General features: G+C 45.3%; 4 protein-coding genes across 6 annotated transcripts in view; 3 read left to right on the top strand and 1 right to left on the bottom strand.

Moving 5' to 3' along the window:
* LOC122746330 (zinc finger protein 260-like) overlaps positions 1-20,910 on the top strand; it is a 266,515-nt gene that overhangs the window by 148,021 nt on the left and 97,584 nt on the right. The gene's annotated exons all lie outside the window — the stretch shown is intronic.
* Positions 1-20,910, top strand: part of LOC122746331 (zinc finger protein 260-like) — a 193,889-nt gene that overhangs the window by 148,036 nt on the left and 24,943 nt on the right. The gene's annotated exons all lie outside the window — the stretch shown is intronic.
* The window catches only part of LOC122746327 (zinc finger protein 850-like), an 81,319-nt gene that overhangs the window by 53,937 nt on the left and 6,472 nt on the right, over positions 1-20,910 (top strand). For both annotated transcript variants that reach the window (XM_043991851.1, XM_043991852.1), the window contains exon 2: positions 10,747-10,837. The gene's annotated coding sequence lies outside the window, so the exon portion shown is untranslated. The remainder of the gene's footprint in view (positions 1-10,746; positions 10,838-20,910) is intronic.
* Positions 10,965-11,936, bottom strand: LOC122746334 (olfactory receptor 49-like). Its single transcript, XM_043991863.1, has one exon. The coding sequence runs from the start codon at positions 11,934-11,936 to the stop codon at positions 10,965-10,967; it is 972 nt and encodes a 323-aa protein (XP_043847798.1).

Genomic DNA, 20,910 nt, shown 5'->3' with positions numbered 1-20,910 from the left:
ATGAGAAGAGGCAGTAGTATTCTTACTCTGTAATCCAAATAGCCCAAGATAACATATGGGCTTAAGCAAGTGGTAGTTAACACTAAAGATTTATAATCTCCTCCTCGATATAGGAAGGGGAGGGGCAGTTAGGTGATGCAGTGGATAAAGCACCAGCCCTGGATTCAGGAGGACCTGAGTTCAAATCTGGCCTCAGACACTTGACACTTACTAGCTGTGTGACCCTGGGCAAGTCACTTAATCCTCATTGCCCTCCCCCCCCCAAAAGATATAGGAAGGGAAAATACCTTTGGGGCACAGTAGGGTGCAAGGGGACCAGGGCTAAGGTGGACAGGTGAATGGACCTGGCAACTAATCTAGTAGCAAGGTCTACTCTGTGATTCCCTTGTACTATGTAGTTGGTAGCTTGGTGCCCTTGGCAGTACATAACAGAGATCTGACTGGGCAGATTTATGATAAAACCTGAAATGCATAACTGTTTCCTAGTTACCATCCTCGCTCTCATGTAAATGGGGAGGAATTTCACTTTCTTCTAAACCAAAAAGATACCCAGTTAATTTAACCTTATCATAATGCCATATAAACATTAACAGGCAGATGACAATCCTGAATATTAATATACCTTGTTGTTTGGCATATCAAGTGACCACACATTTAAACTGAAAACAATAAGATTTTACATACTTGTACTGTGCTCATTTCTTCGACTGACTGCTTGCTCTGATTATAGAAATCTGCTATAAAAGAAAAAGCAGGGACATGATTATAAGACCAGGATAAAACATCCTCAGCTCTGTTTGAGTTCAGGTAAAAGTTACAAATGACCACCAGTCATACACTACTAGCCAAATTCAGGGATAGCCAGGTGGGGAAACATTTCCTGATCAGTAGGAACTCAATGAGCCAAAAGGAGCCTACCTCAGATTGAGTCCAAAGTTGTCTTCTAGGCTTTTTCCCAGATACCTCCACCTGTAAGCAGCGCATTCCCTCTTGTGGCATTGATTTCTGGCATTCTCTCCAGTACTTGAATTACTGGCTTAACCATCCAAACAATTATACCTGAATTCAAAACTCAAAACAATATTATAAATTACTGTCCCAAAATATTTTATCTTAAATAACAAATCTCTATTCTCATGAAATTGCAATGAGCAAAAAAGATTTACCAGGATACACACATATGTTGCTTGGCTTTTCCTTCCTTCTTTTCAGGTTTAAACTTTATCTTGGTGTAAAAATCAATCATTAGAAATTACTTCTATATAAGCAGCCTTATAAATCCTCAGCAAAACCATTCCTTGTAACAAGCTCTTTTCTGGCAAGTTTATAAATTAAAAGAGGTCTATGGCACCTTTCAGCAGAATATATCTTTTTAAAATTAGAACTACTTTTGCTTTTGCTTTGTCTGAAATCAAGATTGCTACCCCTGCTTCAGCTGAAGCATGATACATTCTGTTCCCGTCCTTTAGCTTTACCCTGTTTGTATCTCTCAGTTTCAAATGTGTTTCTTGTAAACAACATAGTGTCAGATTTTGCTTTTTAATGATTCTGCTATTTGCTTCCATTTAGTGGGTGAGTTCATCCCATTCATGTTTATAGTTATGACTATTTTCTTTTTTTGTTGTTGTTTTGTTTTTTGTTTGTTTTGTTTGTTTGGGGTTTTTGGGGGTTTTTTTTTGAGGAGCAGTGGTGGTTAAGTGACTTCCCAGGGTCACACAGTTAGTAAGTGTTAAGTGTCTGAGGCCGGATTTGAACTCAGGTACTCCTGAATCTAGGGCTGATGCTTTATCCACTGTGCCACCTAGCCACCCATAACTATTTTCTTAGATGCCATTTTTACCTTTTTTTATCTCCCCTCCTCTTATCCCCCACCCTTTGCCCTCCTCACAAATATTTTACTTCTGATCACTATCTTCCCCAATATACTTTCCCCTTTATCAGTCCCATCTATTATACCTGTCCCTTTTTTTACTTCTTTATAGGGTAAGATAGATTTCTATATCCAACTGAGTTGTATATGTTATTCCTTCTTTGAGTCAATTTTAAGCTTTGCCTGCCACCCTACCATCTTTCTATCTATTTTAATAGCTCTTTTGTGCCTCTTTTATGTGGGATAATTTACCTCATTCAGTCTCCCCCGTCCTTCCAGTGCAATCTTTCTTACCCCTTAATTTTGTTTTTTTTGGGGGGTTTCATTCCATGAATGTCACCTTATATCCACACCCTCTGTCTACATAAATTCCTTCTAATTGCTCTTAGAAGTAATAAAGTTAGGGGCAGCTAGATGGCGCAGTGGATAGAGCACCGGCCCTGGATTCAGAAGTACCTGAGTTCAAATACGGCCTCAGACACTTAACACTTACTAGCTGTGTGACCCTGGGCAAGTCACTTAACCCCAATTGCCCCGCAAAAAAAAAAAAAAAAGAAGTAATAAAGTTAAGACCTACAAATATTATTTATCCATAAAGCTATATAAACAGTTTAACTTTATTGAATTTCTTATGTTTTTTCTTTTTTCTTTCTTTTTTACCTTTTTATGTTTCCCCAGTGTCTTGTATTTGAGGTCAGTTTTTTTATTCAGCTCTGGTCTTTTAATTAGAAATGCTTAAAAGTCCTCTGTTTTGTTTAATGTCCATTGTTTCTCCTAAAAGATTATATTCCATTTTCCTGGGTAAGTGATTCTTGGTGTTAAACCTAACTCCTTTGCCTTCTGGTATGCAATATTCTAAGTTCTCTGGTTCTTTAATGTGGGAACAGTGAAATCTTGTGTAATCTTAACTGTACTTGAATTGTTTCTTTTTGTCTGCTTGCAATACTTCTTGATCTGTGAGCTCTAAAATTTGGCTATGATGTTCCTGGGAGTTTTCATTTTGGGATCTCTTTCAGGTGGTGATTGGTGGATTCTTTCAATTTCTATTTTGCCTTCTGGTTTCAACATATCAGGGCAGTTTTCTTTGGCAGTTTCTTGAAAGATGTTGTCCAGGCTTTTTTAAAAAATCATGTCATTCAGGTAGTTCAATAATTTTTTATATTGTTTCTCCTGGATTTACTTTCTAGCTCATTTGTCTTTTTAGTGAGAAAATTCACATTTTCTTCTTTTTTTGTTGTTTTTGTTTTTGTTTGCTGGACAATGAGGGTTAAGTGACTTGCTCAAGGTCAAACAGCTAGTGTCAAGTGTCTGAGGTTGAATTTTAATTCAGGTCCTCCTGAATCCAAGGCTGATGCTTTATCCGCTGTGCTACCTAGCTGCCTTTTTTTTTTTTTTTTTGCCTTATTGTATCTTGATGTCTCATAGAGTCATTAGTTTCTACTGTTCAATTCTAATTTTTAAGGAATTATTTTCTTTAGTGAGCTTTTGTGCTTCCTTTCCCATTTGGCTAATTCTGTTTTTTAGGGAGTTATTTTCTTCGGTAAATTTTTGTATATCTTTTCTCATGCTATTGACTCTTTTTTCATGATTCTCTTGCATTACTCTCATTTCTTTTCCCAATTTTTTTTTTTTTTTGGTGACTTGGTATTTTTATGTGAGTATTGGGTTCTACTCTTGAAGCGTCTCACGTTTTTATGCTGGGGCTCTCGGTTTTACTCCTGGCTTTCACTGGGTTTCAGAGATTAGCTGCTTGCTTTTTCTGTAGGTAAGTTTTGCTTCTAGCTTGTACTGGGGAGTGGATCCTCCCTGTTGGCCTCCCCTGGCCCACTCGAAGGATGGGGCCTCCTGCTGGGTTGCTACAGTAACAGAGAATTTCTGTAGGCAGGCCCAGGGGTCAAGCCCTGCTGCTGGGTTGCTATAGCCACAGGGCCTCTTTGCTCATAGCCCCTAGAGGAGCAATTTTGTTGCAAATCTGCCTGAGGGTTGGGGCCCTGTACCTAGGTTGCTATGGAAACTTCCTCCGCTGATTGGCTCCAAGGCAGATCTCACTGTTGGCCAGCTTGGGGTGGGGCTTCAGTACTGGTCAGCAGTGGGATCAGGGCCTCTCTAGGGTGACTTGTGCTGGGGGTGTGGTTGCTGGGCATGGGGTCACTGGGCTGGGGCCTTTCTATGTAGCTCAGACTATTCACTTGCCTAGGGGCTGCAATGCACCAGCATTACTGGAGGGAAGGGCATGGCTGGTGGATTGCTTCAGATTTAGAGCCCTGCTGTAGGCTCCCTGCTGTGAGGCTGCCTACTGTTGCTGTTGCTCTCAACCTTGTTCATCTCCCACTGCAGTGAGATAGGCCTTTCTTGCCAGGCTGGTGAGCTGCTTCCCTGCTCCTGGGGTAATTGTGAGACAGTTTTCTAGTTGTTGGGAGGGTTTCAGAGGGTTCCTTCCTCACTCTGCCATCTTGGCACTGCACATTAAAATTCTGCAGGGCTTGTATTCTTAACCAAACAAGGAATGAGGGCAATTACAAAAGATAAAATAGATAACTTTGATTACATGAAACCAAAAACCTTCTGCAGAAACTTAATTAATGTACCTAGGATAAGAAGGAAAACAGAATAGGGGGAAAGTCTTTATCAGATTTCTCTAATAATGGTTTGATATCCAAAATATAGACATAATTAAAAGGCATGTGTATGTGTGTGCACACACTGTTGGATGAATTCTCTCTCCCACTGGCTTCTACACTTAGAGCTAGAATAATAATTATAGTACATATTATATGCCCGAGTGCTTTACAATTATTACTTTATCACATCCTTACAAGAACCCTGTTCCCTATCTGTAAAATGAGAGGGTTTTTTCCTGAAGGCACATGTATACACCTAAGTCTCTAACCTCTTGTCTAGCAGAGACATATGAAACTCAGGTGTCCATGCCTCCTATGGGAAAATCCACTTTAGATGTTACCTTTGTTGTAAAATTGGACAGTGGAGGTAGAGAGCAACCAAGAGTCTCTTTTCTCCCTGGCTCCCAAGCCTAATAACACAGAAGAGAGTGCAGGCCTTGGGTCAGCACCAACTCCTTTGGATTTGGGAGGTCTGGGAAATGCCTTTGCAGGTAGGAGGACCCCTCTGACAAGCTATCACCTGAGAAACAGAGGATCAGAATGATAAGTGTCTTCTACTTGTCTAAAATTGAACAGGAGCCTGGAGGGAACTTAGTATGTCCAGTGTCAATCTTGGGAGAAGCCTTAAATCCCAGAACATCAGAGCCAGGAGAGAGCTTGAATCCTCACTGTCGCACACCCCCTATCCAATAAATTGTTGATGCCATTTCTACCTTTCTAACATTTTTGCTAAATGATCCTCCTTCTCCCCTCTGACCCTGCTGCCCTCATTGTCTCATTTTTGGACTGTTGCTGTAGCCTGATGGTTCATCCCCCTGCCACAAACCTCTCCCCACATCAATCCATTCTCCACTTAGCCATCAGTCCAAAGTTCATGTCTGGGGGCAGCTAGGTGGCACAGTGGATAAAGCACCAGCCCTGGAGTCAGGAGTACCTGAGTTCAAATCCGGCCTCAGACACTTAATACTTACTAGCTGTGTGACCCTGGGCAAGTCACTTAACCCCAATTGCCTCACTTAAAAAAAACAAAAAGTTCATGTCTGACCATGTCACTCCATGCCCACCCTCAACCCCTTCAATCTTTCACTTCCAGGTTTAAATATGAAATCTTTTTTGGTCTTCATAACTTTCTAGTCTTTCTACAGGTTACCCTCCCTCTGCCCGTATACTGTGAGATTTAAAATTGGATACTAGAGCAATGAAACTCTGAAATAGAAACTACAATGTTTAGATGTTTCTCAATACTACCATCCAATGACAGCCTCCTTTCTGTTCCTTACAAACTATACTCCCATCTCATTCCTTGCTTGGAACTCTCTCCCTCCTCACTTTTGGGTTCTCTGGCTTCCTTCCAGTCTTAACTAAAGACTTGCCTTCTACAAGAAGCTTTTCTCAATCCTCCTTAATCTTAGTGCCTTTGCTCGGAGATTCTCTCTAATTTATCTTGTATGTATTGTGCAGTTGTGTGTTGTTGTTCTTCTGTCATGTCCAGCTCTCTATGACCCCATTTTGGGTTTTCTTGGCAGAGATGTTAGAGTGCTTTGCCATTTCCTTCTCCAGCTCCTTTTACAAGTGTAGTAACTGAGGCAAACAGGGTAAAGTGATCTGCTCAGAGTCACCCAGCTAGTAAGTGTCTGAGGCTAGATTTGAATTCGGGAAGATGAGTCTTCCTTACTCCAGGGCTAGTGCTGTATCTACTGTGCCACCTAGTGGCCCATATGTACTACATCTTATATATAGGTTATTTTCATGTCTTTCCCTTTAGACTGTGACCTCCTTGAGGGCAGAACTATCTTTTACCTTTCTAAGTTCATCACTTAGCCTGGCACATGATAGGTACTTAATCGGTCTTATTCACTTGATTGACTTGACTGCTGGGGGCAGGGTACTAGGATGGGGAAATGGCCTCTGCAGCAAATGGGTTTGAAACTGAGTCTTTTTTTCCTTTTCTTTTCTTTTCTTTCTTTTTTTTTTTTTTTGCTTTCTGCTTTTTGCTGCGGGGCAATGGGAGTTAAGTGACTTCCCCAGGGTCACACAGCTAGTGAGTGTCAAGTGTCTGAGGCCGGATTTGAACTCAGGTCCTCCTGAATCCAGGGCCAGTGCTTTATCCACTGCTCCACCTAGCTGCCCCTGGAACTGAATCTGAAAGGAAAGTAGGGGCACAAAGAGGAGGAAGTGAGCAGGGTGATGATTCCAGGAATTAAAGGAATCAGTAGGTGGAGTACCATGTGACAGGGGAGAGCAGGAGTCCTTGAATGTACTTCAGGAGGGTTGGTGAAGCTCCATTATAAAGGGATCCAGAGGAGGAAGGGGAAAGAAGGCAGGTGGGGAAGAGGCCTAATTAATAAATTCATTATTCTAAGAACATTATCTCTCAGTTTACCTTAATTTTCAAATGCAACATTTCCAACCCATTTCTCTTGCCTTTTAACTCCTCACTCTCACTCATACTCTCTCCATGTAGGCAATCAATCTCCAAATCTTGTTACCCTTACCATCATAACACCCTCTCCTCCATGACATAGCTGCCACCTCGATTACGGAATCCCATCAACACGTCTTGACTGTTGCCATTGGTCTGAGGTTTATCTCCCTGCTTCAAAACTTCCCATTCCAATGCACCCTCCAGTCAACTGCCAAGGTGATTTTCCTAAAGCATAAGTCTCACCTATGTCACCCTGAACTCAATAACCACCAGTGGCTCCCTTTTGGTTCTGATTGGCTTAACAGTATATCATTTAAGGACAGCTATGTGGCGCAATGGATAGAGTATTGGCCTTGAAGTTGGAAGGACCTGAATTCAAATTTGACCTGATACTTACTAACTGTGTGACCTTGGGCAAGTTATTTAACCCCAGTTGCCTTAAACATCGGGGTCCATCTCCAATTGTCCTGATATATAGGTCATGTCACTGGAACCAGATGGTTCTGGAGGAGAGAGTGAGGCTGGTGACTTTGCTAAGCCCTCGTTCTCTTAAGTCTAGTTCAGTGCAAGTCAGGACATCACACAGATGTCATGGTCCTCTTCAAGAATGAAGGACAGGGGCAGCTAGGTGGCGCAGTGGATAGAGCACCAGCCCTGGAGTCGGGAGGACCTGAGTTCAAATCCGACCTCAGACACTTAACACTTACTAGCTGTGTGACCCTTGGCAAGTCACTTAACCCCAATTGCCTCACTAAAAAAAAAAAAAAGAATGAAGGACAGGGGGCAGCTAGGTGGTGCAGTGGATAAAGCACTGGCCCTGGATTTAGGAGGACCTGAGTTCAAATCCAGCCTCAGACACTTGACACTTACTAGCTCTGTGACCCTGGGCAAGTCACTTAACCCCCATTGCCCCGCCCCCCCCCAAAAAAGAATGAAGGATAAACACCAACAAGGCAAAGGTAAGATGATATGGATTGGTAGACATTCTAATGAGGAGCTAGGCTGAGAGTCGCTTTAGCTCCTTCCATGTGAGAGGATGGGAATAGTCCTTGGAAAACAGGATTAGGTGTCCGACTGTAGGAATAGTGTACGGCAGCTTTGCTTGAATCAACTAGAGTTTGGGTTGAGGAAATAGTGTGTGAGGTTACAAAGGAACTTGCATATGAGTTAAGTGGGCTCCTCTTGAGGTTACAAAGGTGGACAACATCAGGATACAAATGTTTGTTGTTATCCAGTCAGGTCTGACTCTTTGTGACCCCTTTTGGGGTTTTCTTGACAAAGATACTGAAGGCGTTTGCTATTTCTTTCTCCAGATCATTTTACAAATGAGGAAATGGAGGCAATCAGGGTCAAGTGACTTAGGGCCACACAACTAGCAAGTGTCTGAGGCTGGATTTGAACTCAGGTCTTCCTGACCCAAGGCCCTTTAGGTATAAATTACTATAATAGAAAAGATAGAGGTAATTACAAAAAAAAAATCCTGGGCTTTTGGGCAAGTTTCTCTGGAATGTGGGGGAGGGTGAAATCACAACAGTGAGGAGTTTGGACTCACCCGATGGCTTCAGATAGCATTAAACCCAGACCAGCTTGACTTAAGTCTTAAAAACAGAATTAAAATCCATTTTAATGTTAGAGATACAAGGATGACTGGAAGCCCGCTGGTCCCCTGTACTGTAATATGGAAGTGGGCTGGGCCCCGAGGGAAAGACAAGAAGTTCTACATCCTACATGTTGAATCTGAGACTCTGATTAGGCACTGAAATGAAATGTCCAGGAGGCAATTGGGGATGTGCAAATGAAGGTCAGGAGGGAGATGACCAATCAGGGAGCCATGTGCATAGAGAAAACAGTAGGAGTTTAGGAGATTACTAAGTGAGGTAGAGCATGGAGAAAAATGACAGAGCCTTTGGGAAGACTTGGAGTTAATGGGTATGGCATGGGTGAAGGTCCAGCCAGGCCGACCAACAAGGCGCAGGCAGACAGGAGAAAGAGAAGAGAAGAAACAAGGGGATAGTCACTGGGAACAGAAGGTGATCAATACTGTCAAACTCCTGTGGACGTCTGGTAGAGGAGGCCATTCAAATGGCCCTTAAAATATCAGGGACTTTGGAGGCAAAAGTCTCACTAGAGTGCTGAAGCCCACAGCCCAGTTGCAGGTATGGGAAGAGAAGGAGAGGAGAGGGAACGTAAGAATCAAGGCTCATGGGGTTTTGCTGAGAAGAGGAAGAGACACACCAGAAACAGCTGCTTGGATGACAGCCTCAAGTAATGGTTTGCTAAGGATCGGTTAGACCTAAGAGTGTTTCTGGGTGACTAGGAAGGAGCCACTAAATTTGGAGAGATTAAAGAACAGACAGTGAACATGATATTGCTGCAGTCTGCTGGAGAGGAAGGGACTGGTCTTAGGAAGTGAGTAGGTTAGAGATGTGGTGAAGGAGATAATGGCAGAAGAGTTTGAGATTAGAAAGAGACTTGTGAATAACCTCAGTTTTTCTGGGAAGAAGTAGGTAAGGTCCTCAGGTGAGAGTGTGAGGGGAGAGGAGAGAAGACAGAGTGTTGGTAGAGCTTCTGTGGTGAGTTGGGCAGAGAAATGATTAGGAAGATTGGAGTAGCAGAAACATGTATCAGTGTCCCCAGCCAAGTGGGCTTTTCCTTAAAAGAAATTGAAACTGTCCTTGGAACTTGACTGCTCCGGGAACTCGAGATCGGGCCATTCCTGGTTGCTGAGTAAAGAGAGGAAGTTCAGCTCCTCCTTGAGGCTGGACCAGATGACCATAGTGGCCAACACAGGGGCAAGGAAGGTGCAGACGTGGTCCCTGAGGATCTTTGTTGAATATCCTTCCCCTGCTGTGGCAAAGCATCTCCTCTGGTTAGCACTATACAAAGTTCCCCATCACACCCAAACAGCGTTCGAGCTTCTCTGGGGGTCTAGAGACCTTTTGAAATACAGAGAACTTCTGCTTTGACTTTGGAATTCTGAGTTATCACCAGCCCCTTCCTTCCTAGCCTTTTAACAAGGGTGGTGGGTGCAGAACTCTGTGCATGTAGGGCCCATATTGTTTGTGTGGAGAAGTTTCTTTGGTGAGTGTGGCATTTCAGCTTTCAGCAGCTGTGTAACCTGGTATCCATCCATTCCCCTCCAGGAAGTGACCTTGATAAGCAGCATGTGGGCCCCCAGAGTGGTCATCATTGGCAAAGATTCTGCCACCTTCATCTGACAAAGTACCCCAGTGTACTAGCAAGGAGGTCAGGAGGCGAGGGTGCACATCACCACTCTGCCTCTTCCTGGTTATGAGACAGTGGGGAAGTCCCTTAATTTCCATGGGCCTCAGTTTCTTGATTTGTCCAAGGAAGCATTTGACCTAGGCCTGTGTATTCTGGGATTCTGCAGTCCCCTCTCTCCCATCTGCTGACTTGTTCCCTCCTGGCTCTCCTTGGTCTCTTGCCCTCCTTTTTGTGCCTCTTTCTCTAAGCATATCTTCGACTCACTCTTTCTTCCTGTCCAGTTCCCTCCTTTTCATGTCTTTTCTATCTCTTCTTTTATCAGTCTCTCCATTCCATCCCCTACCTTTACCATTCCACCTCTTTATCCACTTTTCTCCCCCTCATATTTTCCCCCCTATATTCTTTCTTCTTCCTTTCTCTTACCTATATCATCTGTTTTCCAATCTCCTGCAAGCGCCCCTCTCCCTTCTGTCAGTCTGTTTCTATATCTCCCACCCTCCTCTTCCTTTACATGTCCTGTCCTCAAAGAGAGTTACAGCAAGTTTATGTTAGAAGGGACCTTAGACATCATCTTACTCAATTACTTCATTTTTGTTGTTATTCAGTTGTTTCAGTCGGGTCTGACTCTTCGTGACCCCATGAAATTGGAGCCTAGAAAAGAGACGAGACTTGCCCAAGACTACAGAGCTATTAAGTGTAAGTACTGAGCCTCAGACTTAGGGCTTATGATTCCCAAGGCATTGCTCTTTCTCCTACTCTGTCATCTTCCAGCCCCCTCTTCCTCCATGTTCTGACCCTTCTAGAAGCTCCCAGGGCCCCTCAGTCAAACTCTGAGATGCCTGGAAGGCCCCCTTCCTTTGACCAACACATCCCTGCTGACCTGCTGCACCAGCTTGTTCCTCAGACAGTAGATAAAAGGGTTCAGCAGGGGAGCGACAGTGGTATTGAAGAAGGCCACCCCCTTGTTGAGGTCCAGCTGTCCAGTCTGAGTGGGATGGAGGTACATGATGATGCAGCTGCCATAGGTGATGGAGACCACCAGGATGTGGGAGGAGCAGGTCGAGAAGGCCTTGTGCCGACCCTGGGCAGAGGGCAGCTGTAGCAGGGTCCAGAGGATGCAGATGTAGGATGCGGCTGTCACAGTGAGGGCACCAGCTAGGGTGCACACGGCCACCAAGAAGGCAAGCAGCTGCAGAGGCCTGGTATCGGTGCACACCAGGGCCAACAGGGGGGTGCTATCACAGAAGAAGTGGTTGAGCACCTTTGGTCCACAGAGTGGCAGGAGGAGGAGCCAGATGCAGGGCCCTGAGAGGAAAAGAAAGCCTCCAGCCCAGCAGCCCAGGACCAGCCCCAGGCAGGTCCGGCTGGTCATGAGGGCCGGGTACCTCAGGGGAGAGCAGATGGCCAGGTATCGATCCACAGACATTACAGCCAACAGGAAGGATTCCACAGTGCCCAGGGTCAAATAAAGAATCATTTGGGAGAAGCATCTGGGTGGGGAGATGGTCTTCTGGCCTGTGAGGAGGTGGCTGAGAACCTGGGGAGTGATGACTGAGGTGAAGCCCATCTCCAGCAGGGAGAAATTTCTCAGGAAATAATACATGGGAGTTTGCAGGCGGCGGTCCATCAGGGAGAGGCCCACGATGAACAAGTTGCCCATCAGAGTCAGCAGGTACGTGGGCAGGAGGACAGTGAATAGCAGGAGCTGCAGGCCCCGAAGGTCGGTGATGCCAAGCAGAATGAACTCAGTCCCCTCTGAGTGGTTCCTCAGCTCACTCCACCCTCTTGGAGGCATCTGGAAGGGGCGGGGGCAGAAAAGAGGTCAGAGCCTCTCAGAGCACAGTCTTACACATGGATGCACCTTTAGAGACCCAAAGAAGTCTCTCAACAAGCATTTATTAAATACTCTGTGCCAGGCACTGTGCCACGTGCTAGGGAATGGGCAAGAATGAGCGCTATTGTCCTGTCATCAAGGAATTCTTGCCCTCCTTGTGCAGAGCACATGTTAATACTTATTTGTCCACAGGATACACCTGTCTGTAGACATACATCCATACATGGGTTTGTACGGACATGTGTGTTGTGCATGCATTAGATAATGGGAGGTGTTTTCAGAGGGGATTGTCTTAAGTGCTGGGGGAGGGTCCATGAAGGCCTCCTCAGAAGTAGATTTGAAGTCTTGAAGGAAGCCAAGACTTTTCTAAGGCCAAGGTGACTAGGGAGGGTATTATAGGCCTGGGGGTTGGACAATCCAAATGCAGGATGCAGAGGGATGGGGCAGCCAGCGTGGACCTGCAGGAAGAAACAGAATCCATGGAGTCAAGCTTACGAATACTGGCAGGGTCAGAAAGGGGACCCGTTGTGAAGGATTTTCAATGGCCGACAGAGGCAGCACCCTCTGGGACCCCAGCCCTGCAGCCGGCCAGCCACATGGTCCAGAACACAGAGAGATGGGAGGCGACTGGAACCGAGCCCATAGAAGGGGAGCCTGGCACCTCGGCTGAAGCTGAGAGACACAATGTGAAGTGAGAAGAGATGTCTGCAATAACCTTCCTGGGCTACTAAGCCAGGACATCAGAGAATGCCACCTCCTGCCTTCCTTCAAGTTTGTTTCATAAGAAAGCTTTCACAGTCCTCCATAACCCTCTTGCCTTTCCTCTGAGATCCTCCTTGATTTTTCCTACATGTAGTTTGACTCAGGTGCCCAGCTCTGCCCCAGATCTGCTGGGTGCCCTTGACTTTCCCTCTTTTTTTTTCTGAAAAATTCGGGGGTTGGTTTTCTGTCTCTGAATGCTCCTTACCTCTCACAAACCTTCCCCTGATCAAAGTCCCTAAAAAGGTTTCCCTCAGATTATTCCTAGTCTCCTTTACAGATGACTCCACTGAGGACCAGAAAGGGGAAAATGTTCTTATGCTTCGGGGGTGGCCCCTGCCTGCTCTGGGGAAGAAACCCTCAGCTAAACCCCTCTGGCTACACTTTGAGGGCTCACAGCACCTTCATCACAATAGCAGTTGTGGACCCTGATGGCCGAGGAAGAATCTGCTAGTGTTGGAGGTGGGACTGCAGCCTGGTGCTTCTGACAATTTCCTGCCTCCCCACAGGAGTTAGTGGCCAGTCCTGTACTAAATCACCATGTCCTGGGCACTGTGAGCCCCAGCAGGCTGGCACTGGGAGGGGCCCGAGTCCAGCCCTGGCTAAGCATCCCTCCTTTCTCTTCTGGGAGGACAGCCAGGCAGGAAAAGGGCTTACAAGCCCAGTTTCTGCCGGGAGGACAGCCACCTTCACTTGGCTGCTCCAACAAGGTCGTGGTCCCCATTTTGCAGAAATCAGACTCCCCCAAGGGAGTGTCAGATAGGACTCTCCAGCAATGCTTTGATGGCCCCCAAAATTCTCGCTGCGCCCCCATCACTTGGAGCTCTTCAAGCAGAGTATTGATCTGTCCCTTGGGGACTCGTGGAGGATCTGATGAGGGCCCTTCCAAGTTGGATCTGGTGTCATGATGGGTCTGAAGCCCAGAGGTGGCAAAGGACTGCCCTCAGGCAGCCAGCAGTTTCATTGTAGAGCATTCACCCGAACTCCGTCCCCATTGCTCCCTCCATTACACCAACCAGGTCTAGGGTTGTAGCAGTACTACATCAGGCGGCTTTTGTATTGGGGAAACTCTGAGGTCCCTGTCCGCTTGGTGAGTCTGTAATGCCAGGCTGTGGAGCAGCCCAGGGAAAGATGGGATCGAGTGACCTCTGAAGTTCCCTTCTTAATGTGCCAATCTATGATGGTAGCTACCCTCAGCAGAGACCCTAAGGAACAGGAGGCTCTCTCCTGACTTCACAGAACCCAGAATAGGGAGGAGGAAAGGAGGGGAGGAAGGAAGGAAGATGGGGAAGAAGGAAGGAAGGAAGGAGGGAAGGAAGGAGACAAACAAGCATTGATTAAGTGACAGCTCCGTGCCAGACACTGTGTTAAGTGCTTTACAGAGATCTCACTTGATCCATTTTACAGAAGAGGAAGCAGGGTCAGGCAGAAGTTCCATGACTTGCTTGGGGTCACACACTAGTGTGTCTCTGAGGCCAGATTGGACTTGGGGTCTCCAGGCCCGGCACGCATGTCTGCTACAACAGCTGCATGCATCGGTGCTGCCTCCCCAATCCCTCTCCACTGCAGACGTCACCCACCCCGGCTGTTCTGACTCAGGCCAGGAGCCCGGTTCTGGAGTCAGAAGCCATGAATGTCCCCCCAGCTCTGACATGTCCTAACACGTCTGACCTTGGGGGGGGGTGCTTGGACCTTTCTTTTCTTTTTCTTTTTTGCAGGGCAATGGGGGTTAAGTGACTTGCCCAGGGTCACACAGCTAGTTAAGTGTCAAGTGTCTGAGGCAGGATTTGAACTCAGGTCCTCCTGAATCCAAGGCCAGTGCTTTATCCACTGCACCACCTAGCTGCCCCTCTGCTTGGCCCTTTCTTGGCCCTAGTTTTCTCATCTGAAAAACGCTGGACTTAGTGACTGATGAAGCTGAGGAGTCACACGGCTTGTTCCCAACCTCTGCCGTTGCCGCTGCCTTGCGAGCCTGGTTCCTCCAGTGGAGCCCACAGTGACACGGTCCTCCAAGTGACCATCATGCCCAGGAGCAGATGGCCCAGGCAGAGCATGGGTGACCTTGGGGCTCCTCTGCCACAAGGGCCCAGAGCCTTTCTCCTGGTGTCAGATGTGGGAAAGGACATGGAGGGACAGCAAAAGGGAAAGAGACAGAGAGAAGGGGAGAGAGGGAAATGTGGACAGAGAGCCAGAGAAGAGGGAGGACTTACTATGACCTTGTGAAGGGCCGTGGACTCTGGGGCAGGAGGCATCTAAGCCAGGGCTACGTTTGCTTCCTGTCACTCCATCCTCACTCATGAGGACCAGAGGGGACATCCCGTATCTTCCCTCTCCCATCCCCAAGCTCCCCTCTGAGCCCTTGCACCCAAGTGTCTCTTGTGACCAACTTAGCCAATGGGCACTTGGGAAACTTCCAAACTTTTAATGAAACCCAAGAGCTTAATTAAATTGCTGCCTCTGAACTTTGTGTAAGGAGAACTTGCCCAGGCCCTGAGCCTGCGGGTGGGGGAGGGGAGGGGAGCAGGCCAGGCCCAGTGGCCATGTTAATTCAACAAGCAGTTATGGTTTCCCATGAAAATCTCATTGTTTCTATTTCATTGGACAATTTCATTGTTCCCAACCAAGGACCAAGGAGAGAGATGTTCCTTCAGGAAGTCATCCTACCTTTGGAACATAAATATCAGTCATTTGGCTGTAGAAGAAATAGAAACCTAGTGTGGGCATTCGAGGCTGCACCCAATTTCCCTGTTCTTTATAATGGTTGAGATTTTTGTCTTTTTAAAAAACTACGTTGAGGTGTACACCTTCAACCTAAATGCCTGATTGCGATATTCATGTCCATTAGTTAGCATCTTGACAATCCTCCCTTAGCCACAGTTCCACAGCCATATACATCTCCTCTTCCCCCTTTATCAACCCCCCCATGACTCATCAATTCGAGTTACCCGCCCCTGCCATCGGTTTGCTTTACCCTGTGATTTTTCAGTTTAATTTGTCTTATTTTTATTTTTATTTTTTTTTGCGGGGCAATGGGGGTTAAGTGACTTGCCCAGGGTCACACAGCTAGTAAGTGTCAAGTGTCTGAGGTCGGATTTGAACTCAGGAACTCCTGAATCCAGGGCCGGTGCTTTATCCACTGCGCCACCTAGCTGCCCCTTAATTTGTCTTATTTACCTTGCCTTATCTTGCCAACAACCTTCTTCTGATCCTTCTTGGATGTAACTCTTCTGGGCTCCTCTTTACTTCTCTGGGATTGTATTTAATCTTAACTGCTTTCATTGACCTTGATTCTGCTCCTCTTCTCCTGGGTGGTCTTAAGCAGAATGTGAAGTACCAGTTGTCTACCATATCTCCATCTAGAGACAATGCCAGTACTGATCCTCCCTAGTCTGTGCCCTTCCTGGTTGGACCAGTGTCCAGACATTTCAGGTTGAGCAGTGAATGCAGCAAGACTGACCTGCATGAGGAAGAGGATCCTGTAGTATATTAGGAGCAAACCAGAAAGTTCTTCCAAATAACTTTTTTTTTTTTTTTGGTGAGGCAATTGGAGTTAAGTGACTTGCCCGGGGTCACACAGCCAGTAAGTCCAAATGACATTTTGATCTCCAGAGACAAGAAGGGGATGCACTTATGTCTTGTTGTCCATGTGACTTAAGACAAATCCCTGGCCTTGGGTTTTTGTGTGTGAACATTGGTTTGGAATAGATGACTTCCATGGTCCCTTCCAGATGCAAGTTCATGAGGAACAGGTCTGGCACTGTCCTGCCTGGACCCTGTACAGTCGGAGGTCTTTAGACCTTGAGACTAGTCCAAACCACTTCTCTTTTTTTTTTTTTTAATTTTTTTTTTTTTGCGGGGCAATGGGGGTTAAGTGACTTGCCCAGGGTCACACAGCTAGTAAGTGTCAAGTGTCTGAGGCCGGATTTGAACTCAGGTACTCCTGAATCCAGGGCCAGTGCTTTATCCACTGCGCCACCTAGCTGCCCCCAAACCACTTCTCTTTCAAAGAAGAAAGAAGGCCCAGAGAGGGGAACTGCCTAAGATGACTAGAGCCCGAGCAGAGCTGGTATGCATAGGAACATGGACTTCAAAGCTTCAGCTTCACCAACATCATCCATATCTTCTAACTTCAAGTCTGTGATTCGTGGTAGTGTGTCCCAATTCATAGCCATGATCAAGCAAGAGCAGCTAGTGCACTGTGGAATCTCGGAGGGGAGAGGGGAGGAAGCTTTTATTGCCTGCCTGCTATGTGCCAGGCGCTGTGCTAAGCACTTTTCCCAAATACTATCTCATTTCATCCGCAGAGGTGAGTGTTGTTACAATCCCCATTTTACAGGTGAGGAAATTGAAGCAGACAGGCAAAGTGACTGCCACATAGTAGGTGACTGCCACACGTTTGCTTGGTATATATTTGCATGTGGTCTCATATATTAAATTGTAAATTCTTTGAGGGCAAGGACTGTCTCTCCTTATATTTGCCTGCACTTAGCACAGTTCCTGGCATATGGTAGGCACTTAATAAATCCTTATTTACTGACTGATAAATGCTACCTTCATTACTATCACCACCACCACCACCACCACCACTACCACTACCACTACCGCTAGTACATTACTACCACTGCCACTATTACTATGACTATTGGTATTAATACTCAGGGTCATATAGCTAGTAAGTACCTAGGGTTGGAAAAACCTTAGCAGTCAGAAGTTGTGATAGAAGGAAGGAGAGACCAAAATTGTGTGGGGACCAATTTTTAATTGGGGAGTGCTAGCTAAGCGGCTCGCGGCAATATTGGGGCGAGGAAGGAAAGCGGCAGCCTCCCTCAAAACAGAACAAGATTTATTTTAACAAGAACGAACTTAAAAAAAACCCACACAAACAGGATCAGTAGGATCAAGGGAAAGGAAATAAGATGGAGAAAGGGAAATTATAATACCTGAAAAATACCACCGCCCAGGAATCAGCTGAAAATATGCAGCAGAACTCCTGTCGCTTTCCAGCTTCCACCTAGAATGCCCAATTCTCCTCCCCCAAACCTAGAAATACCCCACACAGTCCCAGCCCATGGGATGGCCGCTCTGACAGTCACATGACTGCCCTCACTAGGCTTCCAATCATTATAATTTTGCCAGGCCCATGTAGGCCAGTGGTGATGATGTGAGGTGCCAGAGCCCTGGCAACAGCTACAACCAGTGGGTGGAGCACCGTGCGGTTTGCGGAGCCCCAGGCCAGTGCTCACTGAGGCATAAAAACCTCAAATAACAATTCTTTACAATTGGCTTCTACATTCATACCTGAATTTCCCACATGCCACAAGAAAATAAAACTTACTCGACCCACCACCATCTAAGGTTTCATTCTTTTCCCTTTTATAATCAAATTCTTATTAAAAATTTCACCTTGATCACACTCCATGAAATAATTCTTCCATGCCCACCACTCAACTAAAACCACTTTATTTTTGGCCACCAAAATTTTTGTTTCAAAATCCAAAAGCATCTATCATCCATCTTCCTGCTGGAGTTAGCCTTGGGTGCTACTGACCACCTTCCCACCCTGCATTGCTTCCTGCCTAGACTTCAACAACACTGACCTCTGGTGGTGATTCTACCTAGCTGGCCATTCCTTCTCAAGTCTCCTTTGTTGGGTGGTCATCTGAGCCTTGCCTGCTAACTGTTCATGTCCCCCCAATGCCTCTTGACTTCTCACTGTTTCAACTTTGGAACTTCATCAGCTGCCCTGGGATAAGTTATCACCTCTTTGCAGATGACTGCTAATTCAGTACACTACAGTGTCTAGCCCCAGTCTGTATTTAGTGTCAGTTTCACATCAGCAGCTACTAGTATCACAGATGGAAATGGTCTCATGGGCATCTCCAACCCAACACATCTTGGACAAAACTCATGATTTTGTCCCTATTAAAACCAACTCTTCTCCAAACTTCTCTTTGTGTAATGGCTCTCTTCAGAATTCATCAGCTGTTGTTGAATAAAGCAAGGAGATAATAATAGCATTCATAAAAACTTTTCTGTGTGCCAGGCATTGTGCTAAATGCTGGGGATACAAAATGAAGCAAAAGACAGTCCCTAACCTCAAAGAGCAGTCTAGGGGGCAACTAGGTGGTGCAGTGGATAGAGCACCAGCCCTGGATTCAGGAGGACCTGAGTTCAAATCCTGTCTCAGACACTTGATACTTACTAGCTGTGTGACCCTGGGAAAGTCACTTAACCCTCATTGCCCCACCAAAAAAAAAAAAGCAGTCTAATGGGAGAGACATGTAAACAAATAGATATGAAACACATATAGGATCAATCAGAAATAATTTAAAATTTTGAAAGCTTAATATTTTTCCCAATTACATGTAAAAACAATTTTAACATTATTTCAAGTTTCAAGTTCCAAATTCTGTCACTCTCTCCCCTTCCTCCTTTTGAGAAGGCAAGCACTTCAGTATAGCTTATACATGTGTACTCATGCAAAACACATTTCCATGTAAATCATACTGTGAAAGAAAACACAGACCCAAAACAAAACAAAACCAACCCCAAGAAAAATAAAGAAAAAATATCTTTGATCTACATTCAGACTCCACCAGTTCTTTCTCTGGAATTGGACAGCACCTTTCATTATGAGTCCTTCAGAATTGTCTTGGATCATTATATTGCTAAGAATAGTTAAGTTATTCACAGTAGGTCATCATACAATATTGTTGTTAATGTGTACAGGTTTCTCCTGCTTCTGCTCACTTCACTTTGCATCAGTTCATGTAAATCTTTCCAGGTTTTTCTGAGAGCATCCTACTCATCATTTCTTATAGCACAATAGTATTCCATCAAAATCATATACACCAACATGTTCATCTATTCCCCAATTGGGCATCCCCCTAAATTGTCAATTCTTTGCCACCACTAAAAGAGTTGCTATTGGGGCAGCTAGATGGCGCAGTGGTAAAGCACCAGCCTTGGATTCAGGAGTACCTGAGTTCAAATCTGGCCTCAGACACTTGACACTTACTAGCTGTGTGACCCTGGGCAAGTCACTTAACCCCCATTGCCCCGCAAAAAAAAAACAACAACAACAACAAAAAAACAAACAAACAAAAAAAAGAGTTGCTATAAATTTTTGTATTGATAGGTCCTTATTGGTTTTTTATCACTTTGGCATGCAGAACTAGTAGTGCTATTGCTTGGTCAAAGAGTATGTAGGATTTTATAGCCCTTTGGGCATAGTTCCAGATTCTTCTCCAAAATGGTTGGATCAGTTCACAACTTCACCAACAAACAGTGCATTAGTGTCCCAATTCTCCCACATGTTCTCCAACATTTGTCGTTTTCCTTTTCTGTCATATTAGCCAATCTGATAAATGTGGTGGTAGTTCAGAGTTGTTTTAATTTGCATTTCTCTGATCAGTAGTGTAAATCAGGAATAATTAAAAGAATGAAAGCTTCTTGCAGAAGGTGGGATTTTATTTGGGACATAAAGGAAGCCAGGGAGGTCAGTAGGAGGAGTGGATGATGGAGTTTTTCACTAAAATGCCAGTGATGGTAAAGAAAGGGCAATGAGGCAGTTTTCATATCTCACTGTACTGACCTCCCAGGTACCTTTTTCCTTTCTCCTGCCAACACCTCACCAGATTTTCAGCTTCCTTTAGAATGTTAGCTCCTCCAGGATATCACTCTTTTTGTTTGTTTGGTTAAGTAGTTCCCAGTTACATGTAAAATTGTTTTTAACAATTTTGCGTGTGTGGAGGGCAATAAGGGTTAAGTGACTTGCCCAAGGTCACACAGCTAGTAAGTATCAAGTGTCTGAGGCTGGATTTGAACTCAGGTCTTCCTGAATCCAGGGCCAGTGTTTTATCCACTGTGTCACCTAGCTGCCCATCATGTATCTTTCAGAGCTGAATATTTGAACCTGACTCTGTTGGTTGTAGAGGACAGAGTCAGGAGCAATGCATGGAACTTGAAAAGGGACAAATAGAGGGTTGTTTCCAGAAACCCTTCCTAAAGTTGATCCTGGTCTAGAAGGGAAAGGGACTCCCCTTCAGAAGCTTCATTTAGAGGCTTGATGGTAACTTCTTGGGTATGTGACAATGGAAAGTTTGCACAGAAATGCTGCCAGAGGAGACTGAGGTCTCATCCACATCTCTGTGATGCTCTGGGCTTTCTGAACCCT

Source organism: Dromiciops gliroides, chromosome 3 (assembly GCF_019393635.1).
Source record: "Dromiciops gliroides isolate mDroGli1 chromosome 3, mDroGli1.pri, whole genome shotgun sequence".
Lineage (NCBI taxonomy): Eukaryota > Metazoa > Chordata > Mammalia > Microbiotheria > Microbiotheriidae > Dromiciops > Dromiciops gliroides.
Note: the sequence above shows the minus strand (reverse complement) of the source record. Positions and strands in the feature narration are given on the sequence as shown.

What these genes read in the sequence shown, in the direction of transcription:
- LOC122746334 (XM_043991863.1), bottom strand. Translation starts at nt 11,936, where the DNA reads ATGCCTCCAAGAGGGTGGAGTGAGCTGAGGAACCACTCAGAGGGGACT.